The 17145-nt window shown below is 56.1% G+C and overlaps 1 protein-coding gene across 10 annotated transcripts in view; it reads right to left on the minus strand.

Moving 5' to 3' along the window:
- ASPSCR1 (ASPSCR1 tether for SLC2A4, UBX domain containing) overlaps positions 1-11163 on the minus strand; it is a 30600-nt gene extending 19437 nt beyond the window's left edge. For 4 of the 10 annotated variants that reach the window (XM_070225765.1, XM_023651752.2, XM_023651751.2 and 1 more), the window contains exons 1-4: positions 10838-11163; positions 9802-9857; positions 6675-6789; positions 5127-5227 (exon numbers count right to left, since the gene is read on the minus strand). In XM_070225765.1, coding sequence (XP_070081866.1) covers positions 5127-5227; positions 6675-6789; positions 9802-9857; positions 10838-10939 — 374 coding nt within the window. In that variant the 5' untranslated portion in view covers positions 10940-11163. Of the gene's footprint in view, positions 1-5126; positions 5228-6674; positions 6790-9801; positions 9858-10154; positions 10706-10837 lie in introns of those variants that run through there. The other 6 variants (XM_070225768.1, XM_014737643.3, XM_070225766.1 and 3 more) reach the window with 5 other exon arrangements.
- Between the last annotated feature and the right edge of the window lie 5982 nt (positions 11164-17145).

Consider the following 17145-nt stretch of genomic DNA (forward strand, 5'->3'; position numbering starts at 1 on the left):
CGCACACACACACACACGCTCGCCCATGCCTGTGCCACACTTGACACAACCTCCACCACTGGCCCTGTGCTGCCGTCGAGGCCACAGGGAGCGAGGCAGCTGAGTCCTGGCCCCGGAGCATTTAAACTTTTAGCTGGTAGCGGACCCAAGACAGCCCAGGGGAACTCATTTCTGCATTTCCGGACACATAATCATAAAACTAGCCCCCCAAATAAAAGCCCATCCCAGCAGGCACCTGGCACCCCCAGGCCAGTTCCTCTCCCCCAGGCAGGGCTGAGCGAGGGTCTGGGTCTGCCGAGCAAGAGACCTTGAGGGACCTCAGGTGGAGCAGCACTGCCTGCCAGGCCTCATGGCTCAGACACGTGGACACGGCTGGGACGGGAAGATACCGGAGCCGAGATGGCGGCCAGAGGCTGCAGGGCCTCTGACTACACATGGACACTCTGAATGCACAGCTGCCACGGTCTGTCCCCAGGACCAGGGACCTGTCCTCTGGGTTCGGCTCGGCATGTTCCCCAGGGCTGGGACCCACAATCCAGAGTCAGCTGAGGGTCTCCAGGAAGAGGCATGGCCCTGCCCCTGCCCAGGCCCTGGCACCACTGGCCTCGTCACCTCCCAGGGTCCCTGCAGGAAGGTGGGAGCCCGCTGGCTGGCAGCCCTCGTGGAGCTCATCCGGAGCTCTGGGAGCCCACGCCTCCGGTGAAGCTGGTCCCCAGAGACTTCTGGCCTCAACCAGACAATGCGGGGGCCAGCGTGGAGGGCGCGACCTCTCACACAGTGGGGCCAGGGCGCGCCTCAGCCCACTGAGACTTGGCAACCCCAGGCCTCACAAAGACATACAAAACCCCAAAAGTGCCAGAGCAGCAGCTCCGGCCAGGCCCACGTGCTCTCCTTAGTGAAGCCAAGACAGCAGCGAGGGAGCCTCAGTCACAGAAGATACCCTCCAGCAGACAAGACCCAGGGGCCAGAGGGGAAGGGTCAGGGCAACATGGGGGCCCTGTTCCCCTCAACTGCGACAGACAGCAACTTCCTGGACAGAAAACTGGCCGGTCACACCACAGGCCACGCCGACGCCCACCAAGCGGCCAGCAGAGTGCTCTCTGCGCTCGCAGGGGCTCCAGCCAGGCATCCTCTCTCGCAATCCTCCCCCAGGGCACCTGATGCCAGCACGGGGACCGCAAACGACAAACAGGGACAGAGCAAGCAGCGCCCCGGGAAGGTCTGCCCGCCTCCCTGCCCTTGGAGGCCCCTGGAGGCCTCTGGACATCAAACAGGAGCCTGGCTTTGATGTGCGCTCCTCCAGAGGGATCAGCTTCCCTCGTGTGGGGATCTGAGGGAGAGGCTGTAAACACGCAGAGGGAGGGGCGACCGCAATCGCTTCCAGACCTTCCCGGCCAATTAACAGAGCTCTCCGTTGGACGGTGGACCCGGCGACATTCCAGCATATTGAGAAGGCAGCCCCTCACGCACCCTCGCACCCTCAGCGAGAGCCCGCAGCTCCCTGCAGCAGAGCTCACCAAAGTCCCAAATGTCTCCAGGGGAGCTGAGCCAGGGGCCACCTGAGGACCCCATGCCCCTGGACCTGCTCTTACGCCCCAGCCCCAGGCAGAGCCATGGACGTTGGGCGAGGCCGGGCGTCGGGCAGAGCTTCCTAGGTGCCCACCTGCCTGCCCCCCACCAGACACCACCCCAACCCAGCGGGATGCTGCTTGGGGAGGACCACAGGGTCTCGCTCTAAGGCCGGCACCCTAGGGGAGCCAGAGGCCAGCAAGCACGCCAGGCAGGGCAAAGGCACTGCTGCTGCCGGATTCACAGATGCTCTGCCCTGCCACAAAGCACACTGTTCCCCCAGGCACGAGCTGTCCACCCACCCAGGCCTGCTCTGGGAGCTCCGGGGGAGGCGCTGCTCTCAGGGCGAGGCAGGTATCCAGAGCCCCTTCTACTTACGTCACCTGACCGACCAAAACAGGGCTGGTACAAACACAGGCACCGCCATCACAGGCCTGCCCCCATGCTCACCACACCAGAACAAAAACCAAACTGACAGACCTGTGGCTTCAGGCTCAGAGGGGTTCCTGCTGCCAGCGGGAGGCCCACCTTGGGGCAACGCCCCATCCTGAGGGATCAGGCTACTCGCACCCCCCACCCAGCCCCGCCCACCCCTCAGGCAGAGTCCTGCTCCCACACCCACGTCTGCTCCCTTCCAGGTGGATCCTGACCCTCCCTTGGGGGAGCAATCTCAGCGGCTTCCTCAGAGAGTGCGTGGGGTGTGACCTTTCGTGTCTGAAAATGGCTTTGTTCCACCCTCCCTCCTCAATGACACTCGGGCAAAATTAGAAAATTCTACAACAAATGATTTTCCTACAGTATTTCAAAGACACTGCTTGGTGGCCTTCCCGGTGGTGCTACCAGGAGCCCGAGGCCTTTGTGTGGGCCTGCAGTCGCATGCGGAACCGTCCCCTGGTCCCCAGCTCCTAGCAAAGCCACTGGACGAGGCCCATCAATCTGGAAACGCACACCCTCCAGTTCTGGGGCTGTTTTCCACTGTAGTTTCACCCATGTCCTTCCCTGTCGCTGTTCTCTTTCCAGAGACAAGCAAGCGGGAGCCAGCTGCCTGGGCCGCCCATGTCCACCGCTCTCTGTTCTGTCCTCGAGCTGGGCCGCCTGGCTCTGTGGCTCCTCGTCCCGCCAAGGACATGCGGCTTCTCTCCACGCCTCAGCCAGGATGGGAGGGGCCCTGCACCCCCCATCCAAGTGTCAGCCCCCAGGCCTCAGGTGGCCCCAACACTCTCAGGCATCTGCCACCACCACAAGAAGAACGTGCCCAGGTAGACCACAGACCAGCCAGACCTGCCGATCCTCAGGCACGAGAGCAGGAGGGCAGATCCGTGGGGAGCCACCCCAGATGCACGAGCGTTTTGTCTCGTGCGCCCAGGGTCGTGGCATCTGATCCGCAGCTGCCACAGCAGATGCCTGTCCACCGCACCTTTCCTGTCGGCTTCCACAGGCTCCTCTCTACCTCCGAACACTCCCTCCTCACACTCGGCTCTTGTCCCACAGCCTCTCAGTGCTCTGAGCACAGGACCAAATGCCATCACTCCACCAACTGTTGCCGTCTCCTCCTGTCTGTCTGCACCAGCCTCTCCCGTCGGAGGCTCGCTCGGACACCTGGGCACACTCGGCTGTGGGCTCGCGTCTACAGCGGGGCTCTGTCACTGCAGCCAGCTCTCAGTACCCAGGTGGCAATCTCGGGAGCCACGATGGGGGCTCACACTCACCTAAGCCCCTCATCCTCAGGACACCACTCACAGCCTCAACGGCACGGGCACCTCGAGTCCAGAGAGCCCCAAGGCTCACTCTCCCAAGAGAACCACAGCAAGCACCAGCAGCATGGGGCAGGAAGAAATCTAGGATGCCACAGCTTATATCCCATCCAGCCCCTGCCCCCACAACCCTGCCCTCCATCACCCTCCCACCCTCCTCCTGGTGCTGCCTTGCCTTGGCTCCCACTCTCTCCGTCCTCTAGACTGCGTCTTCGTGAAGTCCTTTACTGTCATTTTAGTTGCCTTTGGGGAAGGAGAAGAATTGCATGCTGTGTGCCATGTGTTCCCCCTGCTCCTTATTTCTGCCTCAGGGTCTTCGCACTTGCTGTCCCCTTCCCAGATCCTGGGGCAGCTGGCTCCTCTGAGACCTCACCTACCACCCAGAATATGTTGCCCCACCATCTCCCAAGGCGTCTTCCCTTCTTTGTGAAATCTTTTTACAGCTCTGTACACCTGCCCGTTAGCGCCACCCTCCACTGAAAACATCACCTGAGAGAGCAGCACCCGGCTCCCTGTGGCAGCCCCAGCCCAGCCAGTGCTGAATAAACGAAAGAACAAAAGAAAACAGACAGAGACGCCATCATCACAGCAGCGCAGGGTGGCAGCTAAGAAGGCGGGGCTGGTGTCCCAGGCCCGGGGCTTGCAAAGCTCCTCTCCACCTCGGGGTCTCCGCTCTTTCTTCTGAAAATGGGCCTCACCCAGCTGACGGGCCAGACGCAGGTGCCAAGAGCAACATGGGGAGGCAGGGGCCCAGGTGCTCATTCCAGGGGCGCTACTGAGACCACCTCAGTGAGGGTCACAGTTCTCTCAGGGGAGCGTCCGGCGGGAAGCAGAGGCTGGCAGGAGGGGAAGCAGCCCTGGCCGCCCGGCCCAGGCTCGTGGGAGCCAGGAGGTACACCCTGTCTCGGCACGGCAGGCCCCACAGCCACAATGCAGAAAGGACTGGGAATGTGGGGACGCCAGCACGTGAAAGACGGGGCAAGGAGCCCCATCAGGGTGGCTCGGCTGGGGAGCAGGGGTCCGGCTGCTGGGAGAACAGGGACAGTGGGTGCCCGGTCAAATCAGAGTGGGCCCGGCCCAGAGTCCCTCTCTTCCACACAGACAAACCACGGGACGAGCCCCTATTCTCAGTATTTGTGACATATCAACTCATTTCATCCTCACATCTCCCTCAGGAGGCCCAGAGAGGTCAAGCAACTTGCCTACAGCCACACAGCAACCACTACATCCTCACATAACCCCTTCCATTCTGTTGACTGAGACCTTTAAAAGTGGACAGACTTCCATCCCACAATGAAAGACCAAAACTTAAAGAGCTACCATTTTGACACATTCAAGAGTAAAGTTTAAACCATTAATCACCAATAAAAACTGATAATTATCGTTAAGAAGATTTTCTTTTTAAACACAACCCATTTTCATAATAAGGGAGTTTGATAGATAAAGTATTTGTCAGCTGAGGAGCCCAGCACCTCACTTCTCTCCTCACTGCTCACCAAGCCCTCGGGGGCCTCTCAGGTGCCCCACAAGGACAGAAGTACCTGCTCTTCCATGACTGTGAAGCCCGGCCGTCACACCAGGAAACCCAGTAAGAAAGCCGATCAGCAGATGTTGGTACAGCTGATGAACCGGCAGCCCCCTCATCTCAAACCAGCCCTCCTACCAGGAACACAGAGCCCCCACAGGCACAGCCCCCAGCCAAAGCAGAGCTTAGGGCTGTGGCCCTGAACCAGCCCTCCTGACCATGGCGGCACCGGCACCACCGATGGGAGCAGAGCCCGGAACCTGCTCATTGACGCTCACCTGGTCTGTGCAAAATGGCTGAGAAGCTCCCAGAGTGTCTGGCCTGAACAGAAAGTCCCCTGCAACCGAGAGCCATCATCCAGCTGCAGAGCAATGCGAACCTGAGGGGTGAGAGGGGAGCCGCGTTAGGAAGAAAAGCAACTGTCCCATGCTGGCCTCAGGCCTGACCTCAAGGCACAGGGGCGAGCACACGCCCTTCCTTCACGGCTCCCAGGACCCCGTGGGCGCGTGGGAAACCAACTCCTGCGGGTAAGCACAGCCCCTCGGCACACTGTGCGCACGTGTTTGTTGTGTTTTAAGCTGCCAAATCTGGGGATAACTTGTTATGCAACAGTAGATAATTAATATACTGTGTTTTCTGAATTTTTTTCCACAAATGAGCACACTGCTCTTATAAGTGCATTTTTAATAATTATGTCCCTAAACAGGGTCACAAGTTTACAACCCAAAATGGGGGAAACTCCCCTCTGGTTCCTTTGCCGAGTGACAGACACAGCAGGGCATGTGTGCACAGAGCCCCAGAGGGAGCACATGTCGCATGCCCATGAGGGCCGCACTCAGCCCCACCTGCCCTGGCCCAGCTTGACGCTCTAAGTCGTGGCTAGTCCTGCACTCTTACAGTGAATCCAGTAACAAACAAAGCAGGGGCTGCTCCGTGTGAACGCGCGACGGAGGCTCCCGATCGTCCCGCAGCCCCAAGGAACCCCCAAGAAAGTCGGTCTCCCTTCCACGTGAAAGTTTGAGAACCACAGTCGTCATGGAAAAGAAGAAGTGTCGGGGGCAGTGCCAGCCGCCTGACTCCCGGTGGGCCCTGGAGGGCTCACTGACATCCCCAGGACCCAAACCCCCTCTTCTCTCCACAGGGATGAGAACCGCCCTCCTGGCAGTGTCGGGCGAACACCACACCCGCAAAGGACTGGCGTGGGCTCACAGGAGTGGGCGCCATCCCCGTGGTCTTGCTTCCGTCCACCGTAACCCCACTGTCGTGTGCTCATTTCTAGAAGCTGAAAGTTCCTGATGGGGAAGGCAGCAGGCCATGGTGAGAAGACTTGGGCTGTGGTCCCGGCAAGACCTGCGGGTGGTGGCCTGGGGCAAATCCTGAGAGCCGAGTTCATCCCAGAACTGAGGCCACACTGGCCGCCTCCCAGAGTTCTGTAGGCTCCAAGATTTTTGGCAGTTTTATGACCAGAAACATCAGGCCGTGAATCACGAGGCTGGGTGAATGCTGCTGACACGCCAGGATGGACACAGCACAATTAACCATCCCCCAAAATAAGTTCAGCACAAAGAACGGAAGGTCTTATTTCCAACCATCAGCTATCGAAGCAGAAGAGTGGCTCTGACCTGACCCAGGGAAGGCAGGAGGGGTCCGAGGACTCACGCCTCACTGTGCACCCCCTCTAAAGCAGCCCTGCTCCCCAACCACGGCTGCAGGCCATCCCCCTCTGCTTGGCCTGCTGAAGCATCCTGCCATCCAAACAGCCTGAATGAAAGAGCCGGAAACAGCAGTGCTGCCAGCCTGCCAGCCTCTCCCTGACAGCCACCTACCATGTTCTCGGGCCCCTCGCGGCTCCGGGAGATGGGCACCATCTCCAGCTTGGCATTATTGGGCAGATTGGCGAATCTCCACTGGAGAGTGAGGTCAAGCACGTTCCTCTGAAACCTGCAAAATAGACCGAGGCCCATGGGCTGCCCCACAGATCCTAACAGCCCAGCTCCCACCCGGCTCCTGGCACAGCCTTGCTGGGAATGGGGTACACGCCACGGGATGTCCTCGGCTGGGCAGCAATTCTCCAGCCAGTGCCCCCAAGGCCACAGGAACAGAGAGCCGCAGCCTGCAAGCCTGCAGGGGCAGGAGCGGGTCCTGACTACAAGGTCTTCCAGGGGAGAGACAAAGCAAGTGCTGACACAGTTTGAGCATACAAGGGCAGGGCAGGAAGGAAGAAAACAGAAACCTGTTACCCTCTGGGGCAAACCAAGGGGTGGCTCCTTCATACCGTGAAGCAGTAACCATCCTGAATGCAGACTTAGAAAATAAAAGTACACACAGGAACGACTAAGGGCGTGTGTCTCACTCTGCTCGGAAAAGGTCTGAGAGAACGATGCCCCATCCTCACCAACCAGAGCTGCGCCCATGACCGTCCGGCCCCTGCAGCCCCTCTCCCTGTACTGCCAGCCACAACCAAAATGACCAGCTCCTATCACTCCTGCTTCCTGCCATCCTTTGAAGCAGGGCCACGATCCCAAAAACAAGCAAGAGAAGGCAAAGGTTCTAGAGAAACACAAATGAAACAACCTGGCCTAAAGTCCCCATGGAGAGCCAGGCCCTGACAGCGGCCAGGATTTAGGGAAAGAGGGCTAAGATTGCCATTCCCGCTTGCAAAGCCAGGTCCTCCAACCTTGGAGCAGCCAAGTGTCCTCTCTGCCTGTGTCCTGCAGGTACTGACCGCTGCACAGGGACCTGGCAGCTTTGAGTCTCCCAATCGGTCAGGAAGAGACCTGTGTGGGCCCTCAGACAACAGGGTGGGCCTGTGGCCTCCTCTGATGCCCATGCACAGAGCTCCCGGGTCCAAGGGGGCGTAGTTTCTCAGAAGGACTGGGGGGAATGAAGAGACCTGATGGGTCAGCAGAGGAAATAACCAAGGGCAGGAGGAGAGGGCACGGAGAGAACCCCCATGACCTCCGAGATGCCAGCTGCTCTTTATCAGCAGCCTGCCCTCCCAGAAGTCATGGCCAGGGTCATGGCCAGCATGCCTCACAAACAAGAAACTCAGACAAGAAGTGTCAACAGGTAGCCCAGACCACCCAAAGGCAGAGGTGGGACCACAACGCGCAGGTCCTGACGTCCAGCTCGGATCACACATCGGCTGTGGACCGACAAGGAGTCAGACACCTACTCCTGAGAAGAGAAGAGAGAAGAGGGCGGCCAGGACTCAGAGCTCGCGTGCGGGCAGGGAGAGTGGTGGCCAGGCAGCCCCCGAGCCTGCCGGACCCTGGGCCCTCTCCTCCCAACCGTTCTGGCTTCCAGGAACTCTACAGGAAGAATCACCACTGTTAACCCAACAGATAGTTCGGGTCCGACAAAAGCTCCTGCCCGCAGCTACTGAAAACACCACGACTGTGCAGCTTGATTTCAGAGGAGACAGGCGGCGGCCAGGAGGAATCACTAGATGGAATAGGAGAATTTACTCAGGCTGCTCCAAAGTCAAACTCTGAGCTGACTTTCAACAAAAGTTTAAGAAAAAACTATAGAGGTGGAGAGAGAACATGTGTGAGGTTTGAATACACACAAAGTGGTCACCTGACTGCATGAGTGCCAGGACACGTTAGAAACAATGGTTTTCTGATCGTGGACAGTTTATAAAGCCCAGGGCGTTTGGAAGACCTGAGAAAGAAGCAATTTTGATACCCATCTTCAATGCTAGCTGGAAACTGCCTTACAACAACTTCAATATCTAGTGCAAGACAGGACGGCAGATCTAAGGTGAACCCAAGAGCAGGTGGGCTGGCAGCCAGCCCCAGAGATGAAGGGAAGGTGTCACCACACTCCAGAAGGGCAGCACTTTTTAAACAAAGTACACTAGGCAGATAAAAGGGAGACAGCAGAAAAATCGATACTGTGTTGCAAAAGCTCCAACATTCTAACTTGCTCCAATCAGACACAACGCCAAGGTTTCAGGCAGGTTAATGGAGAACCAAGAGATGGCACACAGCTCTGTGAGACGATGCCAGGGGACAGCCCAGCACAGAGCACAGGCCCTGGGATTCTCACTGGTCACGTGGGAGTGGAGGACGCGGCATGAAGCAAGGGCATCTCCGCTCAGAAGGTTCCCTGTGGAGCCCCACAGACAAGGCAGCGCGAGCAAGGCCCAAAGAACAGGCTCCCCCGCCATGGGCTCCTCTCTGGCCCCAACGTGAGGACAGCCATACTATGAAGACACAGCACTAAGGCAAAAAGCTCCTCATGTGGGACAGAAACCCACACCCCACCAAGATGGGTTCTGACTCCTCTATCGTTTTGGACTCCCTGAGAACCTGGTGAAAGCCCTGTCTTTGGAAAAATGCCCCCACACAGACACCTGCATGCAATTCCAGAGGCTGTGAGGTCACCAGGACCCACCCACAGTTTGCTGGTTTCCTCTCGTTTCTCCATGACCACTTGCTCTTGCCCACAAAGCCCCATCAGGAACTTACACTACCAAATGCACAAAAACCCTCTGCAGTGGCCCCTAAAAGATACATCCACATCCCAACCCCCAGCACTCATGAATAAGATCTTATTTGGAGACAGGGACTTTGCAGACCTAACTGAGTTAAGGATCTCGAGATGCTGTCACTCTGTATTAAGGTGGGCCCTAAATTCAATGACAAGTGTTATGAGAGACAGAAGAGAAAAAAACACAACACTCAAGAAGGCCACGTGAAGATGGAGGCAGAGTGTGGAGTGATGCAGGCACAAGCCAAGGAACGCCTGGAGCCCCCAGGAGCTGGAAGAGGCAGGAAGGATCTTCTCTCAGTGCCCTGGAGGGAATGTAACCCTGCCCACACCTTGATTTTGGGCTTCTGGCCTCCAGAACTGTGAGAGAATAAACTTCTATTGGCTTAAGCCCCTGAGCGGGGGCCTGGGTGGGTGAAGATGGACTCGGACCCCGCAGCCCAATCAGAGCAAACTCACTTCAGATCGTATTCGCTGGGGTTGAAGTCCTGCCGCCGGCATGTGTCCTCCAGAACCTAAGGGTGAGATCAGAGGGTAAGCCACTGGGTCTGGCCTCGTCCTTGGCTGGCAGGCTCAGTGACTCTGAGGCAGCCGAGGAGAGTCTATCCCTTCCTGGAGAGCCAGTTGGCTCTGCGGAACAAAGCCTAGCCACATGATGGACAATCCACTCAACAGCTCCATGTGCCTCACCCACAAATCCTGTTCACTCTCCCCAGCCTCACTGGGCCCTCCCGTGTCACCCCAGCTCCGTGGGACAGCCCATCACCACAGACATCTTCCTACACACTGGGGGCCCGCCCCTCCCCACTCACAGAGAATAAAGTTCAGACTTGGACCCCACTTTCCGCAGTGCTTCACCCTCCTCTCCGCAAGCCGGCTCCACAGAGAGCCAGCTCAAGTGGGTCCTGGGACTGGCCAGGGAGCTCCCCGCTTCTGTGTCCTGCAGGCACACCGAGTCACTATTCTTCGGCTCGGCCTCCCTGGGGGCTCCTCCCCGCAGACCTCGAATGCGCCCTGTCCCCTACACAGCAGGGCCCAAGAAGCATTTTTAATGCCATAGATTCGAGGTCAACCAGCTGCCCCGGTGAAAGTGCAGCGAGTGACTCAGCAAACGAGTTCCTAGGCACAAAGGCCCGCAGACCCAGCCACAGTCGAGGCCGGGCTGGGAGGACGCCCGGGGATGGGCACACTGGCCGGGGGCGCGCGGAGGCCGGTTCGGGCGCGCCATGGACCCGCAAGGGGGGCCAGGAGGTGCCGACCCTTGCCAACCAGCCCCGCGCCGTGCTGGGACCCCTCCCCCGCCCCCACGGGAGCCCCGACCCCGCAAGGAAGTGGGCGGGCCAGGAGCGCCAGGAGCCCGCTCATTGGGCGCCGAAGGCCCCGCCCCCGAAGGCCCCGCCCCGCGGCCCTCGGAGCCAACCGCAGGAGCGGGCCCAGCGCCGCGTCCCCGTCTCTCGCCCGCCACCCGCCACCCGCCGCCCACCCGCGGCCGCACCTGCAGCAGCACGGTGCTCGGCGTCACCTTCACTGTGTGGCGCCGACCGTTCGGGGCCAGCACCGACACCGCGGAGCCCCCACCGCCTGCCGGGGCCGCCATCTTCCGCCCACGTGACCCGCCGGCGCCGGCCCGGCGTCAACCAACTTTATTGGCAACAGCCGGGACACACAGCCACGCGGCCGCAGGGGTGGAGCCTAAAGGGCGGGGCTAGTGCCCCGGGCCCGCCCCCGGCGCCCAGGCCACGCCCCCGGGCCCCTTCCCCTGAGCGCGTGCCGGCTGCGGGGTCTGGCGCGCGGTTGTCCCAACTGGCGCCACGTGGCCCCAGGTCCCGGCCGGCTGTCAGCGCCCGCGCCGCCGCGTTGAACCGACGGCCGGGTGAGAAGGCCATGCGGGCTGGAAGGGCGCCAAGGCCTGGGCTCCCTCCCCCCGCCCGGCCCCTGCGCCCCGGCCTGTCCTGGGTCCTGCTCATCCTGCGCCCCACCTTCCACTCCAGCGCCCGCCCCCCGGTCCCTTGTGGTCACCTCTGCCTCCCCGCGCCTCTGCAGAGGCGCCCTCCTGGAGTAAATGCCTGCAGACCCTGTGAGATGGTGTGAAGGTACGGAAGCAGCTAAGGATAAAGGCCGGCCAGAAGCTCCAAACCAGAGAGCGCTGATTCAGTGAAAGTCTGAGATGAGCTGATTTCAATCTACCAGCAGCTAAACCCTGCAATAGGACTTTTCCCAGATTCCAGCCCACTGGCGCATAACAGAAGTCTGGAAGGTCAGAGAGGAGGGGCATGTGGGATCCTGCCATCCCTCCTGTGGTGGTGCTGCCATGCCTTCCTCTATCTGGCACCTCCATCTCACAGGCATCCACATCCTGTCAAACACAGACAGCTGTGTGTGTGGGGGGAACACTGGGGAAAGCCTGAGGGAGCTGCAGCTCCAGGGATGCCCCTCACACTCTCGCATCTCCGTCCTGCCCACCAGTCCAAGCTCTGCCACCTTAGAGCTTCACTGAGCCACACACACCACCTGGTCACCATCAGTCAGCACCCTCCCCTGAGGCCAGGGAGCATCACAAGATGGCTGAGATTGCGGATGGGGGCACTCAGGAAGTCATCTGATCAAGCCCCTTTACCGGCCATGATCAGGTCTGCGCTGGTTCAGAAACGATGCTTGCTGACCTGCCCCCTCCTTGTCCTCACCTTGTCCTGGCCACTCCTGCTTGTTCAAGTGGGTCTCACTGCCCGCATGTGGCTTGGCACATGGGGCCTTAGAGCAGACACCTTTGGGGCATTCCTGAGGGCCACTGCCTGGTCAAGCACTCCCCACCACAGCCCTCATCCCATCCGGACCTCATGCAAAGCTCTGTGGCAGCCAGGCCTCCTGAACCCAAGTTGCCCCCAGCCTGGCTTCTTCAGCCTGTCAGCCTGCAGGGGTTTCCTCAGAGCCTCATCTGCACTGGCACAGGCCTTTCGCGCCTGATCGCTTGTTTATTGGCTGTCTCTCCCCAGGGGCAGGCCCATCTGTCTGGCCCTCTACAGGGTGGGTGCTCAGCAAACATCTGTCAGAGAGTTGACTGTTGATGGGGGGGCAAACAAACACATGGTCCCCCCAGTCATGCCTTCCCCTCCTGCTGCAGTTCTCATCCGGGCGGAGGTGGGGCGCCCCAGCAGTGGGAGGTGGGAGAGGCGAGGCAGACCCACTTCCCCTTGGTGGCGTGGCTGGGTCGAACCTGGTGAAGACCAGGCAGGACAGACAGAGACCCTGTGAGGCACCCATGAAAATGAGAAAGCCCCAGAGACGACACTGGATGCTGTGTGGGGCCCTGGGGGTACCCCTGGCCACGCAGCTCGACAAGCCTCAAGGGCAAGAAACGCCCAGAAGTGGCTCCCCCTTGGGCACAGCCGAAACTTCAGGTGGCTGGACACGCCAGCTCCCTGCCACTGCAGGAAGCACCCTCCCGTGCCCTGTGGCAAGTCTGCACACTCAGGTCACTCAGATTAGAACCCGCCCATCAGGCCCCTGCGTTTGCTCTGTTGGGAGGCTGCTTCCCTGTGCGTCCTCACTGCAACTTGGCACCTTCGCTCAGGGCCCTGTCACAGGCTGTTCAGGCACAGCTTTGAATGCCCAGATTCCAGGACATGCTCACAACAGAGGCCACGGTGATGACCGTGGGGTCAAAGGTCATGTTTGGGAGGTTTGCAAGGTGACGGACAGAGGGGAATCTGTACTTAGTGCTCTTGTAGCTGTGCCTCTTTTTGCAGCTCGTATTTTTCTTTCCAAATTTGCTATCTTAAAAAATGACAGATGGGTACATTAATGTTTATAGCAGCTTTATTTGTGATAACCAAAAACTGGAATGAGCCCAGATGTCCTTTTACAAGTGAGCGGTTAGACACACTGCCGTCCATCCATACGTGGAACACCACTCAGCAAGCAAAAGGAATGAACCACTGCAGCCACCTGGTTGAGTCTCCAGGGAAGTGGCTGAGTGAGAAAGCCAGTCTCTGAAGGCTACAGACTGTGTGACCCCATTTATATGGCATTCTGGAAATGACTGCATTTTAGAAGTGGAGGACAAATTAAGGGTTGGCAGACATCAGGGGCGGTGGGATTGGGGGAAGGAGTGAAGCAGGTGTGGTTATAGGAGGGCAGCACCAGGGACCCAAGTGGAGATGGAGCTGTTCAGTCCCTTGACACACCAACCGGTATACAACGTGGTCCACACACAGCTGAGGGCGAGTGAAACTGGGTTTCACTCAGTTTCACTCAGAGGACAGGTGCGTTGTGTTCATGTCACTCTCCCGGCTGTGATATTGTGCTATAGTTTTACCAAGTGTTATCATTGTGGGAAAGTGGGCAAAGTACACAAGGGGTCGCTCTGTATTATTTCTTACAATTGCATGTGACTCTATAATTATGTCAATAAAAATTTCAATTAAACAATGGCAAATCTACAAACAAGCTGAAAATGAAATACAATAAACTACTACTTTTTAATCCTCTCTATACCTTCACCTAGGTGCACCAACTGTTAACATCTTCTCCCATTCGCCTTCTCTCTCTGCATTTAGACTTGCATATGTATTTATATTGGAAAGTAAGTTTCAGTATCCAGGTGCTTGCCCTCCAAATAGTTCAGCAGCATCTCCTAAGAACCAGGACCTTCTCCTACTTAATCATATCTGACACTGCACCCAGCAACCATACAGTCATGGGTACAATGATGGCGTAATACATAGTCCACTTTGGAATTTCCTTTGTCCCAAGATGGTCCAATTGTCACATTGCATTTGGTTGTTGCATCTGTCTACAATCCTTTAATCTACAACAGTCCATCCATCTTTCGATTTATTTAATTTTTATGACCCTTGCATTTTTGAGCAACCCAGATCCATTTTCTTTAGAATGTTTCACAGTCTGGATCTGCCTGATCCTTTCCTGGGGTTAAATGTTTAGGGCGATGAGGCAGCGTAGATGACAGCCCCTCAGGAGATCCAGGACATCAGTTTGGCCCATTTGTGGGGATGTGAAGCCTGAACACTTGGTCAAGGTGTCTCTGCCGGATTCCTCCATGATCAAGGTCCCTTGTAGAGGGAATAAGCCATGCACGGATAATTCTTTGAGACCATAAATATGATTTTTTTTTCCCAATAATCTACCCAACAGTTTTAGCATCAATTGATGGTCCTTGCCTGAATCCATCATTACATTTATGGTTGCAAAATCATGACTTTCCAATTTGATCATTCCCTCTACATTTAATAGACATTTGTTTGGTCAATAAATGCTTCCTCTCCTTTAAAATAAATTCTTGAATATTAATATGAATTCATAGATTTTTTTTTTTTTTGGTCAATTATTCTTTTTGATGCTCAAATTGATCCAAATTTGGCCAGTGAGACCCCTTCAAGCTGGCTCCCGTGCTCCTTTTTTGGCAGACGGGGGAAATTTTATTTTTATATTATTTCAAACTTAGAAGAAAGTTGCCAGAACAGTACAAGGAACTCCTGTATATCTCTTTTAGACTCAGCAGTTGTTTACACGTTGCCACATTTGCTTTATCATCTCTCTCCCTCTCTAAATATATAAAAAATTTTCTGAACCATTTGAGAATAAGCTGGAGACATTATGCACCTTTGCCATCAAATGCTTCAGTGCACATATCCTAAGAGCAAGGCCGTTCTCTTGTATTACCATTCAACTGTTACACAACATTGGGGAACCTAACGTTGATACTGTCCTCTGAGCTAATCTACGTCACCTATCTCAGTGACACCTTTCCTTCTCCTTTTGACAGGTTTCCACTCTTCTCTAAGCGCTTCCTCACTTCTGCCCCTCAAGACGTCCTAGTCTTGCCCAGGACGGTCCTCGCCCCAGCCCTGAATCCGCCATTTCTTGAGGAAGCCCTAGTCCCTTTTAGAGGAGAATTGGATTTAGAAACCAAACCCCGCTCCAAACTCCCACTCCAAACCACATCTCAGGCTCCTTCCTCGTCTTCCCTCATTCCATATTTGTATTTGGTTGAGTAGTACAAAATTGCCAATATTGAAGCATTTTCCATCTACAAAAAATGGCAAATCTACGTGGTTCAACTGAATATCCCTTTCTCCACAGTGAGAACGCTTGTTTTCAGTAACATTAATATGTTTATTAATTTTCTGTGTTCCAAAATTCCCTCCAAACAGCTTCAAAATTACAACGGCAATCCGGCTACTAACCACAGGCCTACGAAGGAAATTTCAAGATCTCTGTGTAGTTATTTTTGTCTTCAGAATATATCCCACTAAAAAACACAGAGTGTTGTGTTAAAAAGTTATTTGAATTCATTCTTTTTTCCTGTGTGGTTACATTAATTTGATACACAGGTTCATTCATTTCTGAGCAGTTAGGTTCACTTTTACTGAATTTTAAGGTCTTTTCATCCTTTTTGATCTAATATTATATTTCAGTTATGCAAAATATTTATTTGATTCAAAAGTTATAAGTATAAAATATGACAGTCAGAAAAGCCTCACTCCCTCCCCATCCATTCCCATGACCCCCATAGAACCATCTTCTTTCCATTCTGGGGTAGCCTTCCCACATTTCTTTTTGCAAAGATGAGCAAATGCATGTGTCAGGATGCTCAGGGGGCAGATGTGGATTCTTCCCCTCCTTCCTTCTTACACAACAGGTGACTCAGACCATACCCTCATTTTTGCCTTTCACTGCAGCCCACCTGACCTGGCTCTGAGACCACCTCTAACTCTACTCCCCTCCTCAGCACAGTACCTGCAGAGCAAAAGTGTCCCTGGTTGGACCTTGTGTAGGATGTCACAATGTCCAGGCAGCCTACGGAGTGGTCAGGGCAGGAGGTCCAGGCTCCCCTACCTGCACCTAATGGAGCTTTGACCGCTCCTGGCTGCCTGGGTCTCAGTTCTTCATCTGTAAAACTAGAGCGGCAACAGTGCCGACTTCCCAGGGAGGTGGAGGCCCCATGCAGGTGAGCCCTACAGAACATCACAGGTATCAATTCCCCCCAGTAGGCTGTGGGAAGGCCTGAGCATGGCCAGAAAAACAGGATAGGGTCCTTGCTCCAGGCTTCACGGGATCCCCTTGGGGCTGGCCCCTGCTGACCTGAATGCTGGGGGGGGGCGGGTATAGGGGTTATTTTCCTGGGCATCGTTAATGGGATCAAGGCTGTATTTTCTAAAGAAACCATGTCCTAACCCGTGTTTCTATTAGGACTTCAGGTCATATGTAACAGGTAAAAACCCTCCAGCTGGCCTAATAACTGACACTCCTCTTACCTCAACTCCTTGGGAAAAGGCTCATTCACACAGCAAGTTGCTTTTGAGGACCTAGGGAGAGGCATAGCCCCTGCCCCATGCTGTACTTATAATCCTGTCAAATGCATTTAAAATATGCATATATAAATATATATAATTGTGGTAAAATTGTATGTTCAATTTAACCATCTTAAAATCTACTTTCCAACATGGATCTTTCTGGAGATTATCTGTATTATCAATGAAGCAGTGACTTCCCACCCCCAGGGAATAAAATGTAGGCTCTGGTGGCCGCCTGCTGCCCTCCCACACAGCTTTCCACCACACAGCCTGGGCAGTCCTCCGCACACCCGTTCTCTGGGCCCTGTCTGCCCGCTCACCCTGCTCCCGAAGACGTTCCTGAGCTCCCTCGCATCGCTCTGCACCGTGCCACCCCCTAGAGGGCCTCCTGACCCCTCCCATACGCCCCCCCCCCCCCCCCCGCCTGCTTTTCTAGTTTCCTCTACCCTCCTGACATCATGTCACGAAGGTCATTGGGCAGCTGTTTTCC

The sequence above is a fragment of the Equus caballus genome, chromosome 11 (assembly GCF_041296265.1).
Source record: "Equus caballus isolate H_3958 breed thoroughbred chromosome 11, TB-T2T, whole genome shotgun sequence".
In the NCBI taxonomy this organism is placed as follows: domain Eukaryota; kingdom Metazoa; phylum Chordata; class Mammalia; order Perissodactyla; family Equidae; genus Equus; species Equus caballus.